Genomic DNA, 21,695 nt, shown 5'->3' on the forward strand with positions numbered 1-21,695 from the left:
TGAATATCTTCAAAGGTACGTGGTTAAGCTTAAGCTGCAAAAGACAACAAACAACGTCGGCTACATGCATGCCAAGTAGAACGTAAGGTTGGTCTTCTTTCATGTGCTTCTTTCTTCAATACTTTTCATTTGTTAATTGATGGAGGTGTAAAAAATTATCTTTCTTGAACATAATATAATATATGCCTCATAACCCTAAGGGGTTGGCCTAAGTGGTGAAGACCTTGGTCTTAGGGTATCACTCCCTTTAACGTCCAAGATTTAACACTTCATGGGTGCAAAAAATCTTTTGGAGCCACACCTCTCGGTGAAAAGTCAGTGATTTAATTAGTTTCGTGTAGAAAAACTTTCGAAAATACAGTGCACGAGATTGAGATTTATTCTGTAGGGGACCAGGGGTGGCTTCCAAGGATCCTTGAAGAGGTTCCCCAACACAAAATATATATATATACAGCTCAGAAAATGTATCAAACCTGTTTACACTTGCATTAATTTCCTCTGAATATTTAGAACTTTATTCATGATCTACGAAAGGAAAAAAGTATTAACCAAAACAAGTTACTTTTGGACCCTCCGGTGCTGCCTTTCTTGGCCGAAAGCTATCAAGCACAGGCGAGCGATGCATGTTCAGCCATATATAGCTGCAGGAACTTTTGTTATTATTATTATTATTAAGTTTTGTGACAATGTTTAGAAGTCCACAGAAAGATCATATAAAAATTCGGTCAATTGCAAAATAAGGCTATGAAGTTTCAATCGTTTGCAGAAAGCTACCTTAGTTTTCAACTTTTGCATGATTGCATCCCTTTATTTTGATAAAATCTCATTTTAGACAATTTGCTCATCTCTCGTTTGAAATACTAACGCCACATGCTAATTACTAATAAAAAAACTAACACACGGCCTTGATTGTGCAGAGGGGTGTCTCCTCCCATATCCACGCTTTGCCTGGATTCACTATAAAAAAATTACTTATTTATTATCAGTTATTTATTGTTATATAAAATAATTATTTTTTATTAAAATGAGTCTATTATCTTCTCATTAAAAATAACTCGTCATAAATACTTTTTTTTTCTAAAAGTGATTGTGGGCGAGGTCGCACACCCCTTTGTTGGTTTTTAAGTTATTTTATTATATTTAAGTTTTAAAATTGTTATTATTTTCATTTTCTCCTTTTAAAATTTTTGGAATTTTTAATAATTCTTGTTTTAATTTTTTTTTATATATTTTTTGAGATTCTTTTAGTAGAATTGCCGCTGACATGACATGTAGATGACATGTATATGCCAATGAAAATTAACACGTGTCATCTCTATGTCAATTTACAATTCTTTCGTTAGTTTTCAAAGGAAATATGGATAGAGAGACAAAGGGAAGAGATTCTTAAAATCAAGGCCGAATGCAATGTGCAAAAGTTGATAAATAAAACCTTTTGCAAATAAATGAAAATTTAGAGGAAGATTTGCAATTAATCCATAGTTTCTTTGACAAATTTTCCAACAAGTCCAAGTCAACATTGACGGGCATTATTGTTGACTCTGTACAAGGCATATTGGTCCCATGGAATGAGCTGTTACAGATGCTTCTAATCTTATTTGTTAAAGCCAATGTCTTAATCATTTGCATGATTAGTCAAACAAATGTTTTCAATGAATCTTTCCTTGTTGGTCACATAGCTCTATGTTTATCAGGTTTATAGGGGTTGGTCAAAAATTTATGGAAAGGCTTTTTTTTGGCAAACTCGATCGGCCTTCAAGTCTTCATCTTCAAGAAATCTTATCCATGATCGAGGTAATATGAATTTCATAAGATATGATATGATTATGTTGTTTTGTGGATATGGTACATTGGCTAGAAATTTGAAAAAATCTTAATGTCACATCATGAGATGATGAATAAATGATAAAAACTGAGATGATGAGTAACATGAATCTAGAAATTCAGTATCTTTTGTAAATTTTGAAAAAATAAATTTGTATAGATCATGGAGATGAACTCTTAATTGGTCATATTTACATTAAATAGATCCATATTGATATCGATCTAGTTTAGAAAATATTGTTGCATCTTTATAATCAATCTCAGTACACCTAAAATTAGGTAAATTTCCTAGACCTTGTCGTAGATAAGGATATGAAATTCCCATACAAATTTCTTTAGATTATGGTCTGAATATATATGTTGTTCAATGTTCTCAAACCTTGAAATTGGAATGGTGCTTTGGTTAGGCTAAAAGGTATCACAAGGAATTCGGAGTGTCATTTTTGAGTCTTAGAAAGGATGTTTCATGCACATCAAGGGGACTGGGTTGGGACGTGTTATTTTGGTGCTAAAATAAAATTAACCATTTTTTGGGTGCTAACCAATATATGAATGAATTGAAGATTTAGGCACCATTTAGATATTCATCGCATCCCATCATTATATTTTTTTTAAAATTATTACATAAAATATAAATTTAATAAAAAATTTAACTTTTTAAAATCTTAATAATAAAAAATAATATTCTAATAATATTTTATTCAACTTTTATCTAAATCCATCTCATTTTATCTCACTATCTAAATGAGATTCTAATATTTTAACACGTGTTATTTTGTTGGACCACATGTGAAAAATCTCCCTAAACTCGAGGTAGGTCTTCAACAGTACTTTGGTTGTGCACCAAATAAGAGGTCATTCCCTTGATGTGCATCCCCCTTGATCTGCAATATTAATAAGAGTTTAGATAATGTGAAAAGTTTAGATTATTTTATATTTTATTTGAAAATTTAAAATATTATATTTTAATATTATTATTGTGTTGAGATTTGAAAAAATTAAATTGAGATTCGAAAAAATTAAATTATTTATTATATTTTATATGAGGATTTGAAAAATGTATAATGATGAGATGAGAATTTTGCGTCTCATCCCACCTCCAAACTTGCAATATTTTGGAATATAAATGGCACGATATATTATTAAAATTATGTGTCATATTGTTACAATTAGTCACATGAACATTAAATTTTAATGACACGATATCTTAATACCATGCGACGTTGATACTTTTAAAATTACTTTATATTACTCATATTCAACACATGGAAACAATTATTGTTGTGATAAATGCTGGCAGCAGCATGCATGCCTAACTTTATTTGTTATGTTTATTACTTTTATAGAAGAAACTTGGGGAGTTCAATTGAATTTACACTTAAAAAACACTAATCACATGCTGACCCTTGCATTCACTCAAACTCTTAGCTGCGAATCTGTATTTAATTAATCAACCGCAAAATTGACTTTAATGGGCGGCTTAGATGAGTTAAACAACAAAATGCCAATAAGAACTTCTTTTTTTTTTTTTTTTTTAAATCTCTGTTCATATGAATTAAAATTAAAAGTTGAATAAAATATTGTTAGAATATATATATTTTAATATTATTTTTATTTTGATATTTGAAAAAGTTGAATTGTTTATTTTATTTTATGTGAAAATTTTAAAAAATTGTAATGATTAGATGAGATGAGATGAGATGAGTTGTGAAAATAAACGAGGCAGATCTTCATATGATCCAATTGATCACAAGATAAAAAAGCAACTTCACCTATCTATTTTGATCAAAAAGGCATTATTGCGCATTGACATGCAAAGGATTAGGGGAATAAAAAGCTTTTAAGTACTAAATAAAACAAGAAATTAAAAGAGAAAGTGGTAGACAATTAATTTATAGCACCCTTTTTTGTCAGCATACCAAAGTAATGACTTTGGATATTGATCCTAAAATAAATTCAACAAAAAAGTGCAATTATAGATGTTGGAATATTGGAACTCCACCTCAGGAAGCTCCACCATTTTATCAATAGAAAAAAGTGCAAGCTGAGAGGGGACCAATTCAATTTTAATTCTGCTGGTTTTACTTTAGATACCCATCCATGCTGGGGCCAGGCCAGGGAACATAGCTACTGTTGCTATATGTCTGTACTATCACAAACTTTCACAACTAGGTTGGCGGCCCAACCTCCTGCTGCTGTTCATGCTTCATATGAATGAATCCTACTTCAACAGCAATCACAAAGGCGCCATTTACAACATCAACTGGAATGGTTACTTTGCTTAGCTTGATTGTGACAAACACCAACCATCAAATATGTAATGAATCTTTTTTCCAGAGTAACATGATTCTGGTAAGTTGGAAGAAACTGATGAATGCAACTTTGGAATATAATCATATGAATGCAAGTGATTAGCTCTAAAGAGACTGATATTTCATAAATGGTACCAAACTTGTGAGTTTCAAACTTTTGGATTGAGTTATGTTGAACATATTTGATCTATGCCTCCTTTGAGAATCTTCATGTGATTAAGATTTTGAATTAGTATTGATTTCCATAGGATATCTCACTAAGAGGATCATGTACACCATACAAAGCAAGAGTCGTGTTACACAAAAACTCCGCACTCTACACACCACAACATGTGATTTTATTTTTTTATTCTCATATTTCATGAAGAGTCATGCTACACAAAAGCTTCACATTCTGTACACCATTTAAAAACATATGATTTTATTCTTTTATCATCATATTTCATAAGTATGTATTCATAAAATATGATGATAAAATAGTAAAATCACATATTTTTAAGTGGTGTGTAGGAGTGTGTGACTTATGCCTAGAATTTTTCTTTCATGAAATATAAAAGTAAAAGAGTAAAATCATATATTTTTACGTGATGTGCAGGAATGTAAAGCTTATGTCTAGAATTTTTCTACAAACAAACCAGCAAAACCGATAGATTTGAAAGTTTTGGATCAAAGTAATTGCTTGAATTGTAAAATTCTATACCCATATTTCCTTTGCTCAGGAAAAGGAAAAAGAAAAAAGAAAAACGACTTACTGAAATGACTACCCTAGCATGAGACTTTCCTCCTTGGACGCAACATGTACAGAAAAATACACTAATAACAAAATACAAACTGCATGCCACCCAAGATGCACTCACACCTGTTGCATAGCTGTCTTCCTCTTGTAAACCCAAAAAAAAAAAAAAACTACCATAGAGTAAAAAGCCATGGAATCTAATTCCACATACATATAAATTCCAAAACTTTGACTATAATAATCTTATTAGAATTACAACTTACAGAGGTGAGAGAGAGAGATCCTTCATCCTTCATCCATTCATGCATCAAATTCAAATCTTTCGAGGGCCAAATCAATGGTCCAACAATTACAGTTGACTTCACATCAAGAACAAGGACTTTTTACAGCCATTCATTCTAGGCCGAGCTACAATGGAAGACCTTTAACCCACACTTGGGCGAAATCGCCTTCAATAGCAGCCTTGCCGTGTCCTCTTGCTTCACAACAGCTCCTTCCTTCTCCACCAACACCGCCGCGACAATCTTGTCATAGCCACCACCGTCCCCGCCGGTAACGTACGCTACGATTGCCGCCTGCACCGGCCCCAAGCTCGGATTATACGCGGCCGATTCCGTGTAAGACCCTTTATATACCTTCCCTTCGCCGTCCATAAGCGCTACGCCGGATGGGCATCTACTGTACGGCGCATGCGACTTATTCGCGGCCTCCAAAGCCGCATATCGTAATTCCTCATATCCATCGCTAAAACCATTGCAGGATGGAAACTGGGTTTCGCTTAGAAACGTTAACCCGTTGTGGTGTGGCTCTAAGAGCAATGGTACATCTTTGGCCAGCAGGTCATCGGGGCCAAACCGGTGGGAGAGAAAGCTGGATAACGGTTGGAATTGGTCTGATTCCGATTTGGGTTCGGAGGTGATGAGGAGGTTGATGTTCGGGGCGTTACGGATCTCTTGGAGGAACTGGCGGCAGTGACCGCAAGGGGCGGAGGATACAGCGAGGTAGCGGAGGTGGGGTTCGGCATTGATGGAGAGATTGGTGAGGAGGAACTGCTCGGCGTGGACGGAGTGGTGGAGGGGGAGGTTGGGGAACTCAAGGTTGACGCCGAGGAAGACTCGGCCGGAGGAGCCTAAACCGACAGCACCGACGTGGTAGTGGGAGATGGGCGGGCGGGCGAGGCGCTTGGCGGAGTTGACAAGGGAGGGTAGGAACTGGAGAACGGAGAGGTTGGATTCTTCTGCCATGGATTCAACTTCCGAGGCTGGTATTACGAATCTGGGTCGGTCCATTTTCGAGATAGGAAACGAGAAATGGAGGTTTTGGGAGATTGGTGGGGGGATGAGAAGAGGGAGGCAGATGGCCAAGATGGGATTTAGAGGGGAAGAGAGGAGTTCCTGAAAGCGAGGAGAGGGGAGGAGAGCGGGGGGAAGAACGATGGGTGCTTCGGAGAATGATTTATAGAGGTGCCTTGAGTGCAGGAAGAGATAAAATTGGCCAAGTATCATTGAAGGAGGTTTAATATTTGAAAAAAAATATATATATATATATATATTTGTTATAATTTTTTTTTTTAAATATTTGTTATCATTGAAGGAAGAGATAATATTTCTTTTTCCTATAAAAAAAAATATTTGGAAAAAATATCCCTTATAATTTTTAACATTTACATTCTTAGTATATTAGGTTGATTGTAATATTATTACATGAATTTTTACGTGTATATAAAAGAAAATCATAATTTTCAACTTTTAATACATTGTAGTTTAATTTTAAAAAATTATAATTTTATGGATCTAGATTGCCACGTGGCATTAATTTGTCCCTTATTAGAACTGATTTGGTTACATAAAACTAAACTATATCTCATCTCATATAATCATTACAATTTTCTTAAACTCTTATATAAAATATAATAAATAATTTAATATTTTAAATTTTAAATTTTAAATTTTAAAATAAAAATAATATTATAATAATATTTTATTTATTTAATTTGAACTGCATAATCAAACGAAACTTAGTCATATAATATTGACGTGAGATATTGATGTCACGTGACACTAAATAAAAATTTAGTATACATTATCTCTTTAATTTTTTAACGATAGATTAATGGTGGTATCTAATTACAATTTTCTCAAAACTCAAATATCAATGTCGTGAGAATTAAAATTTATAGTCTCGATTTGTAATAATTTGAAAATCTATATACCAATTTTGCAATTAATCGTAATATATTAGAAATGTAGATCATTGGCATAAAAAATATTTATTATTTTGTATTTTTTTTTACTATAATGGATCACGCAATAAATAATGAGTTTATACATCAAATTGTAAGTTGCAAACTTCATAAAAAAAAATTATAGAGATTTATATATTTTCTCATTATTAAATCTTTTAATTATTAAAGGCACATTACACGTTGCATAATCATCGAATCCTGACTATTAATATGTATTAAAATAGATAACGTGACACAACGTTGATTATCATATCTTAATAAAGGATGCTAAGAGTCGATTTTTATAAGTAGAAGTACTAATGTGTTAATAAGAAAGATCTTTAATGCTTAAAAGGGTTATTTGTTGTAAATCATAAAATTAAAATTGTTATGATAAATAAATAAAATAAATTTAAAATATTCATTATTTTAATTATAAATATATCAAATTAATAAATAATTTCTAAAAAATTGTTATGATAAATAAATAAAATAAATTTAAAATATTTATTATTTTAATTATAAATATATCAAATTAATAAATAATTTTTATTTAAATATCTTTACACTACGCATTTCATTTATTTATTTTTTTCCCTCAATTTAACAGCTTACTTGTTTCATAAGTTATGTGGAGCTTTTATAAAGCCTACAGCCTCGTCAGCTTCAAAAGGACAATATAAATTAGAGACATTTGTTTTCTTTTTTAAAGATCTTGACTTTTTTATATTCCATGGAACTGAAGTGTAGTAGATGTAGGGGATGAACTGCTCACCGATGCTAAATGTCCCATGTGCTAGGAATAGAATAAAGAGAGCTTGGGATAATTGAAGAATTTAAAGGGGCCACGTGATAAGACTTACTTATATTAAGAATAAATTTATCACTAAACACGTTTATTACTACACAAAATACATCTTTCATATCAACTTACCTGATAAAAATTTGATATTTTAACATGTTTTTTATAAATGAAATGAGTTTCACGGAAAGTAGAGCATTACATATTTTTTTTTATAAAAAACAAGGGTAGGAGGGAACGGCAAGAGTGACTTTCTTATTTGAGCATGACTATAGTAGCACCCTATCTGCTGGGGATCGGGTAAGAGGGGTCTAGACAATAAGAAACCGCAGACGTTCGTTCCCTCATGTCAGATTTGAGCCATAATTTAGATTCCAACCTTACTATAAAAGTCCAATGAATCCCTTCAACCCCTAGTACCATCAATTTAAGGTGAATCCATATTCGAATTCGAACTCCACATCGGGTATTTATCAACCACTTGAGAGTAACTCAAAGACTATTAAGCCACTACCCGTGGTAGTTAGTGGTGGGATGTTATATACTAGACTTGTAAATAAATTAATAAGAGTCCTCAAACAAAATCTAAAATTTTATTTGAAGGTTGAGAGATAGAGATAAAAGCTTAATAATATCTTCCACTGGTTCTAGAATATCTTATGCCACATTATGGTGTTTATCACATTAAGACAAAAAAGGTTAAGTTGAGTGAAAGCATAAACTTCTCAATGAAAAGAATATCGAAAGCTGATTGATTGAGAAATAGCAGAAAAGTTGCTCAATATGGAAATTAAAATAATTTGGTAATATATTGGAAAAAGGGATTCATCAAACTTTTGTCCTTTGCCTTTGCATGAAAGAGTCAGCTTTCATGTCAGATGCAACCAAACAAAAGTATATCAAACTCTTTATCTATGATATTCTTTCACCATCACCGTGGAGTACTTTAGCTTTCTATCATGGTTTAATTCATTTCCCAATCAAAACCGAATTTTTCCCAAAAATTATATATATATATATATATCTATATATAAACTTTGGAAATAATCATTGCTTGTATCATTTTTTACGAGAATTACTACATACACAAAGTAATTTTATAAAAATAAACTTACAAAATGACGTGATTTTATATGATTCGTTAGATCTACTTCACGATAAAAATAATTTTACAATTTAACGTATTACATCAAGTTATGTCACTTTGTAGGTTTATTTTTGTATAATCTCCTAATGTCTAGAATATTTCTCTTTTTTGACTGTTTTTACTTTCTTTATGTATTTTTTTTTTAAAGGATTTAGAACTTTTTACAGTTTAGTAAAGCAACAATAATAATATTTTTAGGCATACATGGGCAATTAGTGTTGTAGTAGGTCTCTTTCTGTGGCAGGTTTAGCATGCCTTTCATATGATCCAGAAATGAAAAAGAAAAGCTCAATCTCCCTCATGCAACCTAACCCAGAGTACATATGCTTGTGCCAGCTACCCATGGAATTGGAATTTTCTATATAGTTGCTGCAAGCTTGCAAGCATTTATTCCTTTTCATTATTCAGATAAAAATGTTTCTTTCATACACTTTCTTATCATCAGAGCTACCTATTTGGCTATTTCTTTGTCTCTTTGATATGATACTACCTTGTCTACCTAACTGTTTCATTGTGGCCCCTACTTTACCTACCCATCTCTCTCTCTCTCTCTCTCTCTCTATATATATATATATAAATCTATTACAACTAGGTTAGTTTAGTTGTATTTTGTTGGTTATGCACAGCATTTATATTAAGGAGAATGAAAAGTTCTATTTTTAAGTCTCTAGTAAATTTTTTATATAGTATAATTTGACTTTGAATATAAATTTTAAAATTTGAATCTTGCAAATCAAATCTTATAATTTAAGTGATCTGTATGGTGTATTCCACATATCGGCTCGAAAATAGAATAACTCCGAAAAGAAATGTTAAATTCAACTTCTTACATATATATATATATATATATATATATACATTTTGTAAAAAAGTTTATAAAGCTTGATTTATCAGATATACTTTATTATAACTTAACTCTATTGGTCTTATGTATGTTTTTCAAAAGGGAAAATCTAGAGGCATATTTTTTTATATACCATATAGCTTTACAAATTAAGATAACAATCCCACGTGGCATAAGCATTGATGTCAATCTAGTGACTGACGTGGCCAACCAATGTGTAATGCGTGCCACATTGGACTCTAAAAAATAAAAATTAAAGATAGCTGAACATTTATTGGGTGGTTAGGAGTTGGGACCCCACCTTAGTGGGTGGCCCAAAACAACCCATTTGCGTGGGGCTTGTGGGGTGCCCAAAGGCCAAAGCCACCCCTTAAATGGATGCAGAGGGTTAGTTTTGGAGTCAGCACCTTGTGAGGTGGCCAAATCCCAAACCACCTTGTAAGGATAACTTGCCACTTCATGGGTGGCTAGAGCAGACCCTCCATGAGAATGACTTGATCCTAATCTTGGGATAATTGGTCTTCACTCAAAGGGGACTGTTGGCCACCGAAAGGGGTGGCTGAGATCCTCCTTACAACAAACATCTACAAATGGGCTTGTTTAGAAACACAATTATTTTCATATATTCTCGTATCATTTCACAAATTATTCATTACTATTTTACAATCTATTTTATTACTATTTACAGATCATCTGAGATACTAATAGTCACTTTCTTAACTGTTAAAAAAAATTAAAATGTATGAATAGACACATTTGAGAGTCGTACTAGCATTTATCGTATTATGTTTTGGACATAATACGATAACCACTTTTGCCACTTAGAGTGTTCCCACATCACCTTCCCTAACCTCATCTTCGACATGCAGTCTCTTTTGCCTCCTATTATTTTCTTTTACATTTGTTGAAAAAACAGAGAAACTGATGAGCAAAGTTAGTTAGCAAATTGAATATGAAATAATGAATGATTTCAGATTGAAATGGTCAGATTGGAGTAGCGTGCACCAAAGCAGAAGCTAGCAATCCCTTTGCGTGTGTCAAGGAAAAACCTTTGGATGCCCCAATTACTCAAAAGTTTTGAATGTAAAGCTCTTTCAATATGACCATCTCAATTGACTCCTGTTTAATTTTTCAGAGTTTTTGCCGTGCAAGGAGTTTCTGATTCAACTCTTGAAAATCAACCGGGACTTCCAAGTCTTATTTATTTAATTTTTTTTTAGTAATTTATTTATTTAGTTTTGACATTTTCATTATAATTTATGGTGGTCACATCACTACCACACCATGCAAGAAATCAAATACAAAAATACTTGCATTTGGGGAGGGGAAATTGTCTAGTTACTTGCTACCGTCACCGATAAAAGGTATCGATAGTTTAGACTAATCACCGTAATTTTTTTTTTTTTACATATTTTTTAAATATTTTTAAATATTTTTTTAAATATATATAAATTTATTAATAATTATTTTTTTAATTATTAAAAAAATATAATGGATCAACTTTATCGATCATGTATATAGTCTAAGTAGCATTTTCACTTCAATTATACTACTGATAAGTCTTTTCAGATATAGCACCAATCACGCGATATTATCCACGCACTACCGTGAGTAGTCCTTCTAATTGGAAAACTAATAGCGAAGTAAATAATCAATTGATGACCTGATTTTGTTTAGGAAATGAGATAAAATGAGATGTGATGATTTTAGATAAAAATTAAAAGTTAAATGAAATATTATTAGAATATTATTTTTTAATATTATTATTACTTTAAAATTTTAAAAAATTAAATTATTTATTATATTTTATATAAAAATTTGATAAAATTATAATGATGAAATGAAATGAAATGAAACGTTTTCGTTATCCAAATGGGACAAACTCTAGACTATATATATATATAATATATATAGATATAGTGCCAATTCAGTAATTTGCATTCTATTTACTTGTCTCGACTATTTGAGTCCTTTCTCATCCTTAATGATGTTTCCCAATATGTTTTGACCGACCTCTTAAAGATATGAAGAACTTGGAATGGCCAGAAAATTCCCCCCAGTGGAGACTTTAGCGCTTTGATGGGCTCTATAAACTTCATCTTCTCATTCCTTAATTTTTTTTTCCAGTTCTATCATTTTCAGTTTATTTAAAATAAAAAACCATATTTTCCCTTTTTCATACATAATCACTACACAAAGGGGAACTAAAATTGGGATATTTTTAATTCTTCGATGTAGGCTGGCCTGGTAATGGAATGATATCCTGCAATTCCTTTTTTCTGAAAAATTCATATATATGATACTGAGTTATTTTATTTTCAAATCAGTTTGAGGAGCGCACCATCCATATTATTTACTAGATATACTCTACACACCGACTTGATAATAGATTTTTTTGTAGCATACATACGAACTTGAAAAATTCAATTTCTTTTGTTTCTGGAGCTGCTGCTACCAAAATGAGTTTTCTCTTATGTTATTTCTCAAGCTAAGAACTTGTTTGAAAATTTGGTATATGTGAAACATACTGGACAATAGATTCATTTTTCTATAAAGTTCCTATTAGAGATAATATCAAATCAAGAATTTGATTCGATTATTATCATGATTTGATTTTCATAATTATCAAATCAAAAAGATTTGATTTATATAATAATCACGATGTTGGTTTTATCTCATCCCTATGAAATTATCCTATAAATAATGGCATTTGCTTTGTATTCAAACACAATTAAAAATAGTAAAAATGTAGCCTTTAAAATCTCTCTCATTCTCTTCCCACCTTCAAACTTTTTGATACACACATTCATGATGACACGATCATTGGTGCGCTCACAAATTAAGCATTACTCAAAACGGTTTTCCTCCAAACAGAACCACCCCAGAGTAAGCTTTTTGGCCTTTCTAAAGCTGATGATTGGTGGAGACTTTTAAATAAGAAATGCTACTTTTACTAGAATGTTATGATCCAATTAATATCTAATAGTCTTAAGGCTTTTTGGGTTAGCTATTGGACTTTTAACAATTGATATCAGAGTAGAAACCACGCCACAAGTTTCAATCATTGAAGGGGCAACCAATATGTTGGATTAAAATCTGATCAATGAGTAAAGCCACTAGAAGGGAAAGAGCTCATATGGTCAAGTAGTTCGCCTTAAGCATCATCGGATTTAGAAGCGTGGTGGAATGTTATGATCCTAAAGGCTAAAAACTTAACGAAATTAGTATCCAATAATCTTAAGACTTTTGGATTAATAGAAGGGCCTTTAACTTATAGCCATAGAGTACATTCATTTCATCGTGTATTCAGGTTGTGGATATCTCTTCTGTAAGAAAAGAGCACCCATAGTGGGCACCCATTCCCCTTCTCTTGGGGGTTATGAAGTGACTCTTAATTCACTAAAAGAAATAGGACATTTTTTAGTGATTTTAAAATCGTCGCAAATAAACATTATTTCTTGCGATTTTCAAGTCGCCGTTTAATTCCTAATGCGAAGTTGTGAAAATGAGAATTTACACTCCACTTTTTGCAGTGACTTTTGTACCTTTTGCGGCAATTTTTGTAGTCGCAAAAAATTATAATGTAGCAGCATTATATTTCTGTTGATTCTAAAAATCGCAGTAATATATACTATTTGAGGCGAACATTGTCGTGTATATAGGGTCAATTAAGTCTTATTTGCGGCAAATTAAAAGCGTCAAAAAAGCTGATAAAATTTAAAGCCCCCGCATTACGTTTTTCCCTAATTTCTTTCCCTCTAGCCCCCCCCCCCCCAACCCTCTCTCCCCAATCCCTCTTCTCCCTCAAGCCTCCGCCATACACAACTCGTCGCCAACAACCCCTCCATATCACTGCCACCTCACCTCGATGGCCACCCCCTCCATCTCCCCCAACCCCCACGCTGATCTCTTTCTAGCCTCACCTCTCTCTCTTTCTCTCTTAGATTTCTCTATATCGCTGCAGCTAGGGCCGTTGTTCGCCACCACCCACACCTCGACGCCGTCTCCAGTCCTTCGTCAGAGCCCCTTTCTCGTCCACCCCTAGTCAAGCAGCCCGAGACCCTCCTCTCCCTTGCTCTGTTCACAACCCACGACCCTCACACAGGTTACTACTTTGCCACTATCTTGTGAGTTTCACTTCTTCTTTTCTTCCATTTTTCTTCATGTTTTGCTAGAATATATATATATATATATATTTGGTATTTTGCCCCCTTGCTCTTATGATTTCCCATTTGTTACATTTTCGAGACTCAAATCTATGTTCATTGATTCCAGTTTGCTATCTTGTAACAGAAACCCTAACTTATTGGACAATACTCGATCTGTTTATGCACCGTTGGTGTTTCCCTATGTATGAAGAACACTTTTTTAGAAATTTCTTATGTAATCTATTAATAAGGACACTATAATCTGGATGTGCACTATGCCTTCAAAATCAGTTCTCTTCACAGCACTGTGCTTGATTTTATAAAATCTCCTTTGAAATAAAGCATTGTAAACATGACTGTGTTTGATATTAGTTGATATTGAGTATATTGGGTCGGTTGTATAAATGCATTGTGTCCATTATCTATGTTTACATGATTAAATACACATTCATTTCTAGATCTATTGGCATTCACAATGCTATTAATCCATAGCAGTATCATTTTTTATGTGTGCTGTACAAATATTATGTTTCTTGCATAATCTCTTTGGTCCTTGAGTAATAGCTTGCAGTCATCATGCATGGTTTATGAATCAAGATATGTACAACTTGTGCATCTCAATTAATTAATGTAGATCTATATATACTATATGATGTTGTAATTGTAATATTTGAATAAGGCCTTTGCAGTAAAAGGAAATACAATATTCAATGAAATGGGCTTGTTTTTAATATAACCATTAGGTTGAGAACAATTTTTTTGTGTTAAAACGTTTTTTGTGCTCAAAACAGGTTGAGGTCAGTTTTACATTTTTTTTAAAAATCTAACCCGTATCATATCCTGTTAAGGGTGACTAGGTTGTAATCCCAACTGGCATAGGCCTGCTTTGCAGCTAGGCACCCAAGGGGGTGCGGCCCATTGGTTGTCCAAGAACACTGGCACAAGCTTGTTTTTAATATAACTATTGGGTTGAGAACAATTTTTTTTTGTGTTAAAACGATTTTTGTGCTCAAAACAGGTTGAGGTCAATTTTACATTTTTTTTTTTTAAATCTAACCCGTATCATATCCTGTTAAGGGTGACTAGGTTGTAATCCCAACTGGCATAGGCCTGCTTTGCAGCTAGGCACCCAAGGGGGTGCGGCCCCTTGGTTGTCCAAGAACACTGGCACAAGTTATTTTTATAAAATGCTTGGGTGGTGTTTTGAATCCAAGACCTCACACACAAAGGCTATAAGCTCAACCATTAGGCTATAACTTATTGTTAGTGTGTTTATTGATTTTATTTATTAATTCAGCATGTAATTGTGGCATAAAATATTTATTTTTCTGAAATATATTTTTGCTTGTACTTTTTGAATATATGCATGCCATGATATTGTGAGAAATTCTTGTAACATTTGTTAAGCATTTTATTTTATGCTATAAATTGTCTACGTTATTATATTTTAATTATTTGGATGAAATGTGATGTGATTATTTTTGTACATGTGTTGTGATTACATGTAATTGTATGTGCTTAGTTTATCATTTATATTTTTTAGGCTAATTTTAAGAATTAGTCTTCAAATTATTAAAATGTGATAAACTATAGGATTAAGTAGCCCGAGTTTTGATTAGTTCATGCTTATGATTGACTCAAATTGACTTCTACGATTAAGGAAGAAATTATTTTTGCATATGATTGACTTGGTAGATTAATTATTCTATTAGGAGTATAGGTAAGATTGATTTAGAATTAATCTACGATACGATATAAATTTGCACAAAAATTAAGTTAGAAATTAATAATTATGCATTGGGGGGAAATTGACGATTAGGAAACTTAGCGAATTTTTTATCTTGCGATGTGTATTAATATTTTTTTTTTCTGACTTAGATTTACACGGTAAATTTCTTAGATGTGTGTGCAATTAGATGTGCATATGTTAGTAACTTTGAGATAACGGAGAAGAAAGCCTATAGATTATTTATGCGACTTAATCGTCTCATTAATCTCCTCCATGAGTAATAGTTGGAAACGAATGAAGAGTATTATGAGTGTTAGATGGTCTTAGACCATCATTACTGTGAAACCTCTAAAATATCTAGAGTAAAATTGGAAGTACGTGTGAGACGCATGCACTACAATTTTTATAGAAGTTGAAGAAATTAATTATAAGATAGATCTAAACCATTATTTTGCCTTTGAGAATTTTGTGGGTAATAATGGAAGTTGTGCGTCTTTTTTTTTTTTTTAATAACGTAAAGATTAATTGCTCCTATTTTTGAGGTTGAGTATTATAATCTTGAAGCAACTTAGATTACCTAACAGATAAGCACATACTATTTAAAACTTGCTAGTATGTCCTGACAAGTAAACACATTAAAATATGAGTGTGCAAGAGTGCTGATGACATTATTGATTGGCACATTCATTTTAAAGGTTTTATCAATGCACCTCTCTGTGGTATTTGCACTAGTAATCTTGCTTAAGTTTTCTTTATTTCTAGCTAGAAAAAATAGATTTTTGAAGATGTATGAACTTAGGAGCACCCCTTAGAGTAATGCAATACTAAGCACCTAAGAGGTTTTTATGGCAACTACGGCAAAAGTCTGAATAATTAAGTACGACTTAATTAAGCCTAAAAATCTTGTTCGTGGTTGCAGTAATGCACGATAAATTTTAGGTTAAGATAATTTCTCGCAAAGTTTTTCTTTTCTCTCCTATAGTGGATTGAAGAATATGAAAAATATTGAATAAGCAAGAAATTAGGATATATCGCTAATTAGCAGATAAAACATCACATACTGTATTTGTTGCACAAAACAATGTTTTTATTAGCGCTTTTATGCTTATTAGAGAAGTCTATACCTAATTTGATTTAAGATTCATTAAAAACAGTGGTGTTAGTGAGAATTTCTAGAGATTTAGGAGTTGGATAGTCACTAATTAACTCAATGATATTATTTCTCGGGTGGAGAGATAATATGGTAAAATTTTCCATGGAGGCATAGGATCATGGATGTGAAGTTTGAGAAATTGAAACTTTTCTGCCTTATGAGATCCCTCTTCTTTATTTAGTAAAGTCAATGAGAAAAGTCAAAATGAGAGTTTTCTATGTTAATGTTCCTGTACATGCTCTCACTAAGGATATGAAATAAAAAATATTGTGACTTCATATAAATGCGATTCAAAATATTTTTAAGGAAAATATATATTTTCAATTAAAATATTTTCTTTTGCAATCGTATGAGTTATATGATGAGAACAATTATCACAATTTAATGACTTGCTAAAAATGGAATTATAAATGAATTATAGCACAAAGTAGTTGTTACATCACACTTGGGTTGATGTAATATAGGGTTACGGCCTTAATTCTGATTTTTTATCCTTAGATTGAGTTCATTCGCTTTTGAGAAATGATAAGTGACTATTTTATGCAAATGTGAATTCTATTAAAAATGTAGAGGATCTAAACTTATTATTTTTTGGTTGAGTCAGGAAAACTACTCGTATTTTCGGCAAGGGTGAGAAATTGTGGATTTGAGTAACAGTTATTTTTTTGGAAAATTTGGAAAAAATGTTTCATTCCACCTTACCTTAGTTTCATTCTACATTACCTTAATATTAATATTTTCAATTTTTTTATTTATAAAAGATTGTCAAAAATAGTGGGAGTAATTCAACAACTAGTGTGAGTATACATTTGAGTAATGGTGTACCACTAGTGATAGTGACTCCCAAAAGTTATAGACTATAAAGATCCTCATAAATAGATCCATCTATTGGCACTAATTGATTTGCCTTTAGATAGCTATTGATCGCATATTTATTGAAACTTTTATTGACAGAGTTAAATAGCTGATTCTCATAGAAGAATTAGATAGTTAGCTTTTGTGATATTTATGCATGAAGTACTTTGAGTGCATGATTGTTGCTAATACGATTTTGGTACAAAAAGCGAGTGAATGCTGCTGGTGCTATTTACATGCGTCCTAAGCAAACCATCTATTCAAAAATACCTAATGTACGTAATCATTTTTATTAACGACATATTGAATAAAATGAGATTCTTTGAAAGCTGTTGACAATCTTAAAAAAAGGTCATCCTAAGATATATGACGAACCGATTGTCTTATATAATGAATTCTCGCCTAATAAGAGGTTTTCTATATTAAGAGTTGATGAGCATGTGTTTGTGAAAAGTAGCCAAGACATCACGTTTTGTGAGACTGTGTTTAAGAAAACCAGTTTCTAGGAGTTCTTGTTCAAAACCCATTAACAATTAATGAGATGGATAATACCAAAAAATCTAGTTTTGCCTATATTATTTGGTGTTTTCATTATGGTTTGCTCATAAGAGTTAGATGTTAAGATTTATTAGAGGGTAAATATAGTTTACTTGATTAAGTGAGTTTGTGATGTGATTGTCGTTAAAAATGATGACTAGACTATTATGATTATCTTTGGGGGCAAAGGCCCTAATTGCTTTATCCTTAATGAAAAATAAATTATGGTTATCTTACATACTTTTGTTGAGTATAAGAGTTTTATATGAAATCTTAAAGTCGCAAATTAAATTTGCTGAATGACATTTGTGGTCACCTTGTAGATTCTTAAAAATCGCAGTTGGACTTGTTGACTAGAATCTAAGGTTAATATTGTAAGTTTGACCTAAATGAGATTCGCGATAAGTCGTCGCTAACTTCATGGTTGTGCAAATGACTTTTATATGTAAAATCAGAGTTTCTTGGTAGGAGCATGTTTTAAAAAGTTACTATATATTAGAATGCGCATGGAGAGAAATGGTCATTAAACACCATTTGAAAGTTGTTGTTTAATAATTTATAATTGACCATGTGATTTCTCTCTACCTCATGGTATTGCTCGTTGTACATATGATACTAATGTGTTCTATAATCATGTGGTGTGATTAGAAACATTTTTTGTAAGTACTCACATTCACTATAAATTTAAGAGTTATGATGAAAAATGTATGTCGACAGGCATAGGTTGACTCACTCACATGAGCGATCGCCTTTGGCGTTACAAAGATGTAGCGTGCAAAAATGAGACAATGCGTCACTCAGTACTTATCCAAAGAGGGATAAGTTGTAAAGCACAGAATATATGTCGTCTTAGTGGGAGCTAAGATGGTCCATCATGTTTAAAAGGATCGTGCATGTTTACCCACAATCCATATAGTCTGTGGTTTAGTCAGATACAATATCCTCTTTGGCGCTTTGAATAGCGAGCAAATGGAGGGACTTGGGTTAGGTGTTGAGATAACGACTAGAATAAGATCTATACTGTGTACTGAGATTAGATATACGCTCTTTCTTGTTGAAAATATAACTCCACCGTAACATGTATTTCATACTACATGTACTTTTGTGACCAACTGTAAAGGTGAGTGAATGAATCCCTGCTTCCTCACCGTGTGAGACCTGTAGGTGATAATTGATGATCTTAATTTATTTATGCCCTTAGATAAGGGTGTACACCGATGGTTTCAATGTCGGTTTCGACGCAAAACCAAGACCCCATCGACGTCTGCCATGAGAGCTTAGCACCGGCCAAAACCGCTCGATTGAGGAGAGAAAACCGATATTATCAGTCTCGACGTGGTATGGTTCGGTTCTTCAGTTTGCCGTCGGTGTCTCTGTGACGAAGGGATGCCACGTCCATTGTCGAGTGAGAGTAGAAGCTTAGGGTTTAGAGTTGCAGAGGAAGGAGAAGATGCGGGAGGAAGAAGAAGACGCAAGGAAGAAGGAGAAGAGGGGATTAATGAAACCTAATTCAAAACAGCGTCGTTTGGTTTAAAGAAAAACGATGCCATTCTATATGTATATTTTTTTAACTTCCACTTTTAAAAACGATGTCGTTTCACTCATTTAAGTGAAACGACGCTATTTTATATACATATATTCAAACAAAAGAAAGGATCGGCCGGTTTAGTGGTTTCTCAGGGGTTCAAATTGCCGACATCGATTTTCCTTGAAATTCTCTCGATCGCTGACCAATTCTTCACCGGTTTCGGCCGGTTCCTGAATCCGGAAGCCAGTTCGCGTCAGAGACGGTCAGTCTGGCTGGTTCTTGTACAACCCTACCCTTAGGAGACCTTTGACTATATCTCGAGGTTGATGTTTAAATGTCTGCTATTTTGGCATGTTATCTTTGGCCATGAATGATACGGTCTAAAAAGAAATTGCTAAGAAAGCGACTAGACTAAAACTGAATTACATGAGAGCAAAGCAAAAACTATTTGGTAACACATCGATAATGGTGTGTACTCATTACTGGCAAGTTGTGTTGTTTCTTGCGAGTTGCGACATAGCTGTGAGTACATTATGTTTTATGGAGATTAAGCATTTCTCTGAGTCATTTGGACTTGAGAGGGATTTGGAATGCTTAGTCTGATGTGACCAAATTAGTTGAGGCATAATGAGACACTTTTAGGTATGTTGCTATGCTAGTCTTCTCTTAGAGAGATTTTATATAATGCTCCAATATTTCTTTTACAGCTGTGTTCGATTGTCGCACAACATATTTGCCAATATGAACAGGATGAAGAATATATTGAGAGATGCAGACCTTGGGTCTTACTCACTATGTTCGAGTGGGAGATGTAAGAATGGGACACCCATAGGGGACACCCATAGTGGACACCCCTTCTCCTTCTCTTGGGAGTTATGAAGGTCTTAAGCTATTTCATTAACCTTGATGGCTGGTCCTTAATGGCCAGCTGGAGGTTACACTTAGATGAGGCACTTGCATCATAAACAAGTTCTCTATCTCAAATAGTTCTCTCTAGTTCCGGCATTTAGGATGTGGGATTTGTGAGTGTTGCTCTACTCTTATCGCGTAGCACACTTTACCATCAATACGGGAGATTACGGATGAACAACAACGATGTCGGAAAATCCGTGGAACAACTGCACTCGATCCAAGATATTTCCGACGAGGTAATATCGCTTTTGTTGTGTACTTTAATCTGGTATTTCTAACATCTTCCAATCATGGGCACTCAGATCCAATGTACATAGTATATTGTAGAAAGGTAGTGAACAAGATTTGAGGATTTTTTGTTCTTTCACTTCAAATTAGTGGACCTAATTTTGGAGCAATGATTCATACGGTTAGTTTTGAGTTGACTGTACTATTTACTTTTCTTCAAAGATATATGGACTTCCCTTAAACACAACACATGGACTTCGATGTTCTTTCAAAGGTACTTACTGCTAGCTTCCTAGTTGTCTATAGTTTGTTGCACATGCAGTGTATTCATCTTCTTGTACTATAATCAAAATAGTCATTCAAGATTTCGAAAAGCTTAAAAAAAAAAAAAAAAAGGACAAAACCCTTTGTTTCCGGCTTGCTTACATTATTGGGCTTATTGTTTTATAATGATCATGCATTAAGGGTTGTTTATGGAATAACGTTGGAAAGCTTGCTTGAGTAATATAACTCCTTATTCTTGATTTTATCAGTCTTAGTCATACGGTCGCTCATTATGTCAACATATATATATATATATATTACTGAAGATAACAAAATTAAAGATGAAGAATAACATTTCTCGAAGCCTTTATTTTTATATGAATGTGAGCGACTAGACAAGCCCGTGAGGATGTCTGCAACAATGCATCAATATTGAAAGAAATGGACCTGTA

At 33.0% G+C, this 21,695-nt stretch overlaps 2 protein-coding genes across 3 annotated transcripts; one reads left to right on the forward strand and one right to left on the reverse strand.

Moving 5' to 3' along the window:
* LOC109009343 lies at positions 1–4,499 on the forward strand. 2 transcript variants are annotated; one of them, XR_001999047.2, is made up of 3 exons: positions 1–87; positions 1,695–1,794; positions 3,915–4,499. XR_001999047.2 is itself a non-coding variant. In XM_018989790.2 (3 exons), exons 1-3 carry the CDS (start codon positions 69–71, stop codon positions 4,107–4,109), a joined length of 309 nt encoding a protein of 102 aa, XP_018845335.2. In that variant the 5' UTR covers positions 14–68; the 3' UTR covers positions 4,110–4,499. The 2 variants fall into 2 exon arrangements, 1 of the variants encoding a protein (XP_018845335.2); XM_018989790.2 differs by having other exon boundaries at positions 14–82.
* A 296-nt stretch (positions 4,500–4,795) lies between these two features.
* On the reverse strand, positions 4,796–6,358 carry LOC109009754 (cytidine deaminase 1-like). Its single transcript, XM_018990368.2, has one exon. It carries the CDS (start codon positions 6,159–6,161, stop codon positions 5,271–5,273), a length of 891 nt encoding a protein of 296 aa, XP_018845913.1. The 5' UTR covers positions 6,162–6,358; the 3' UTR covers positions 4,796–5,270.
* Between the last annotated feature and the right edge of the window lie 15,337 nt (positions 6,359–21,695).

This window comes from Juglans regia, chromosome 1 (assembly GCF_001411555.2).
Source record: "Juglans regia cultivar Chandler chromosome 1, Walnut 2.0, whole genome shotgun sequence".
Lineage (NCBI taxonomy): Eukaryota > Viridiplantae > Streptophyta > Magnoliopsida > Fagales > Juglandaceae > Juglans > Juglans regia.

Bases quoted from the DNA above. Each gene is read 5' to 3' on its own strand.
- LOC109009343 (XM_018989790.2), top strand. The intron at 1,795-3,914 runs GTAATATGAATT...GTTTTACTTTAG, and splicing joins AAATCTTATCCATGATCGAG to ATACCCATCCATGCTGGGGC.
- LOC109009754 (XM_018990368.2), bottom strand. From the start codon at position 6,161: ATGGACCGACCCAGATTCGTAATACCAGCCTCGGAAGTTGAATCCATG.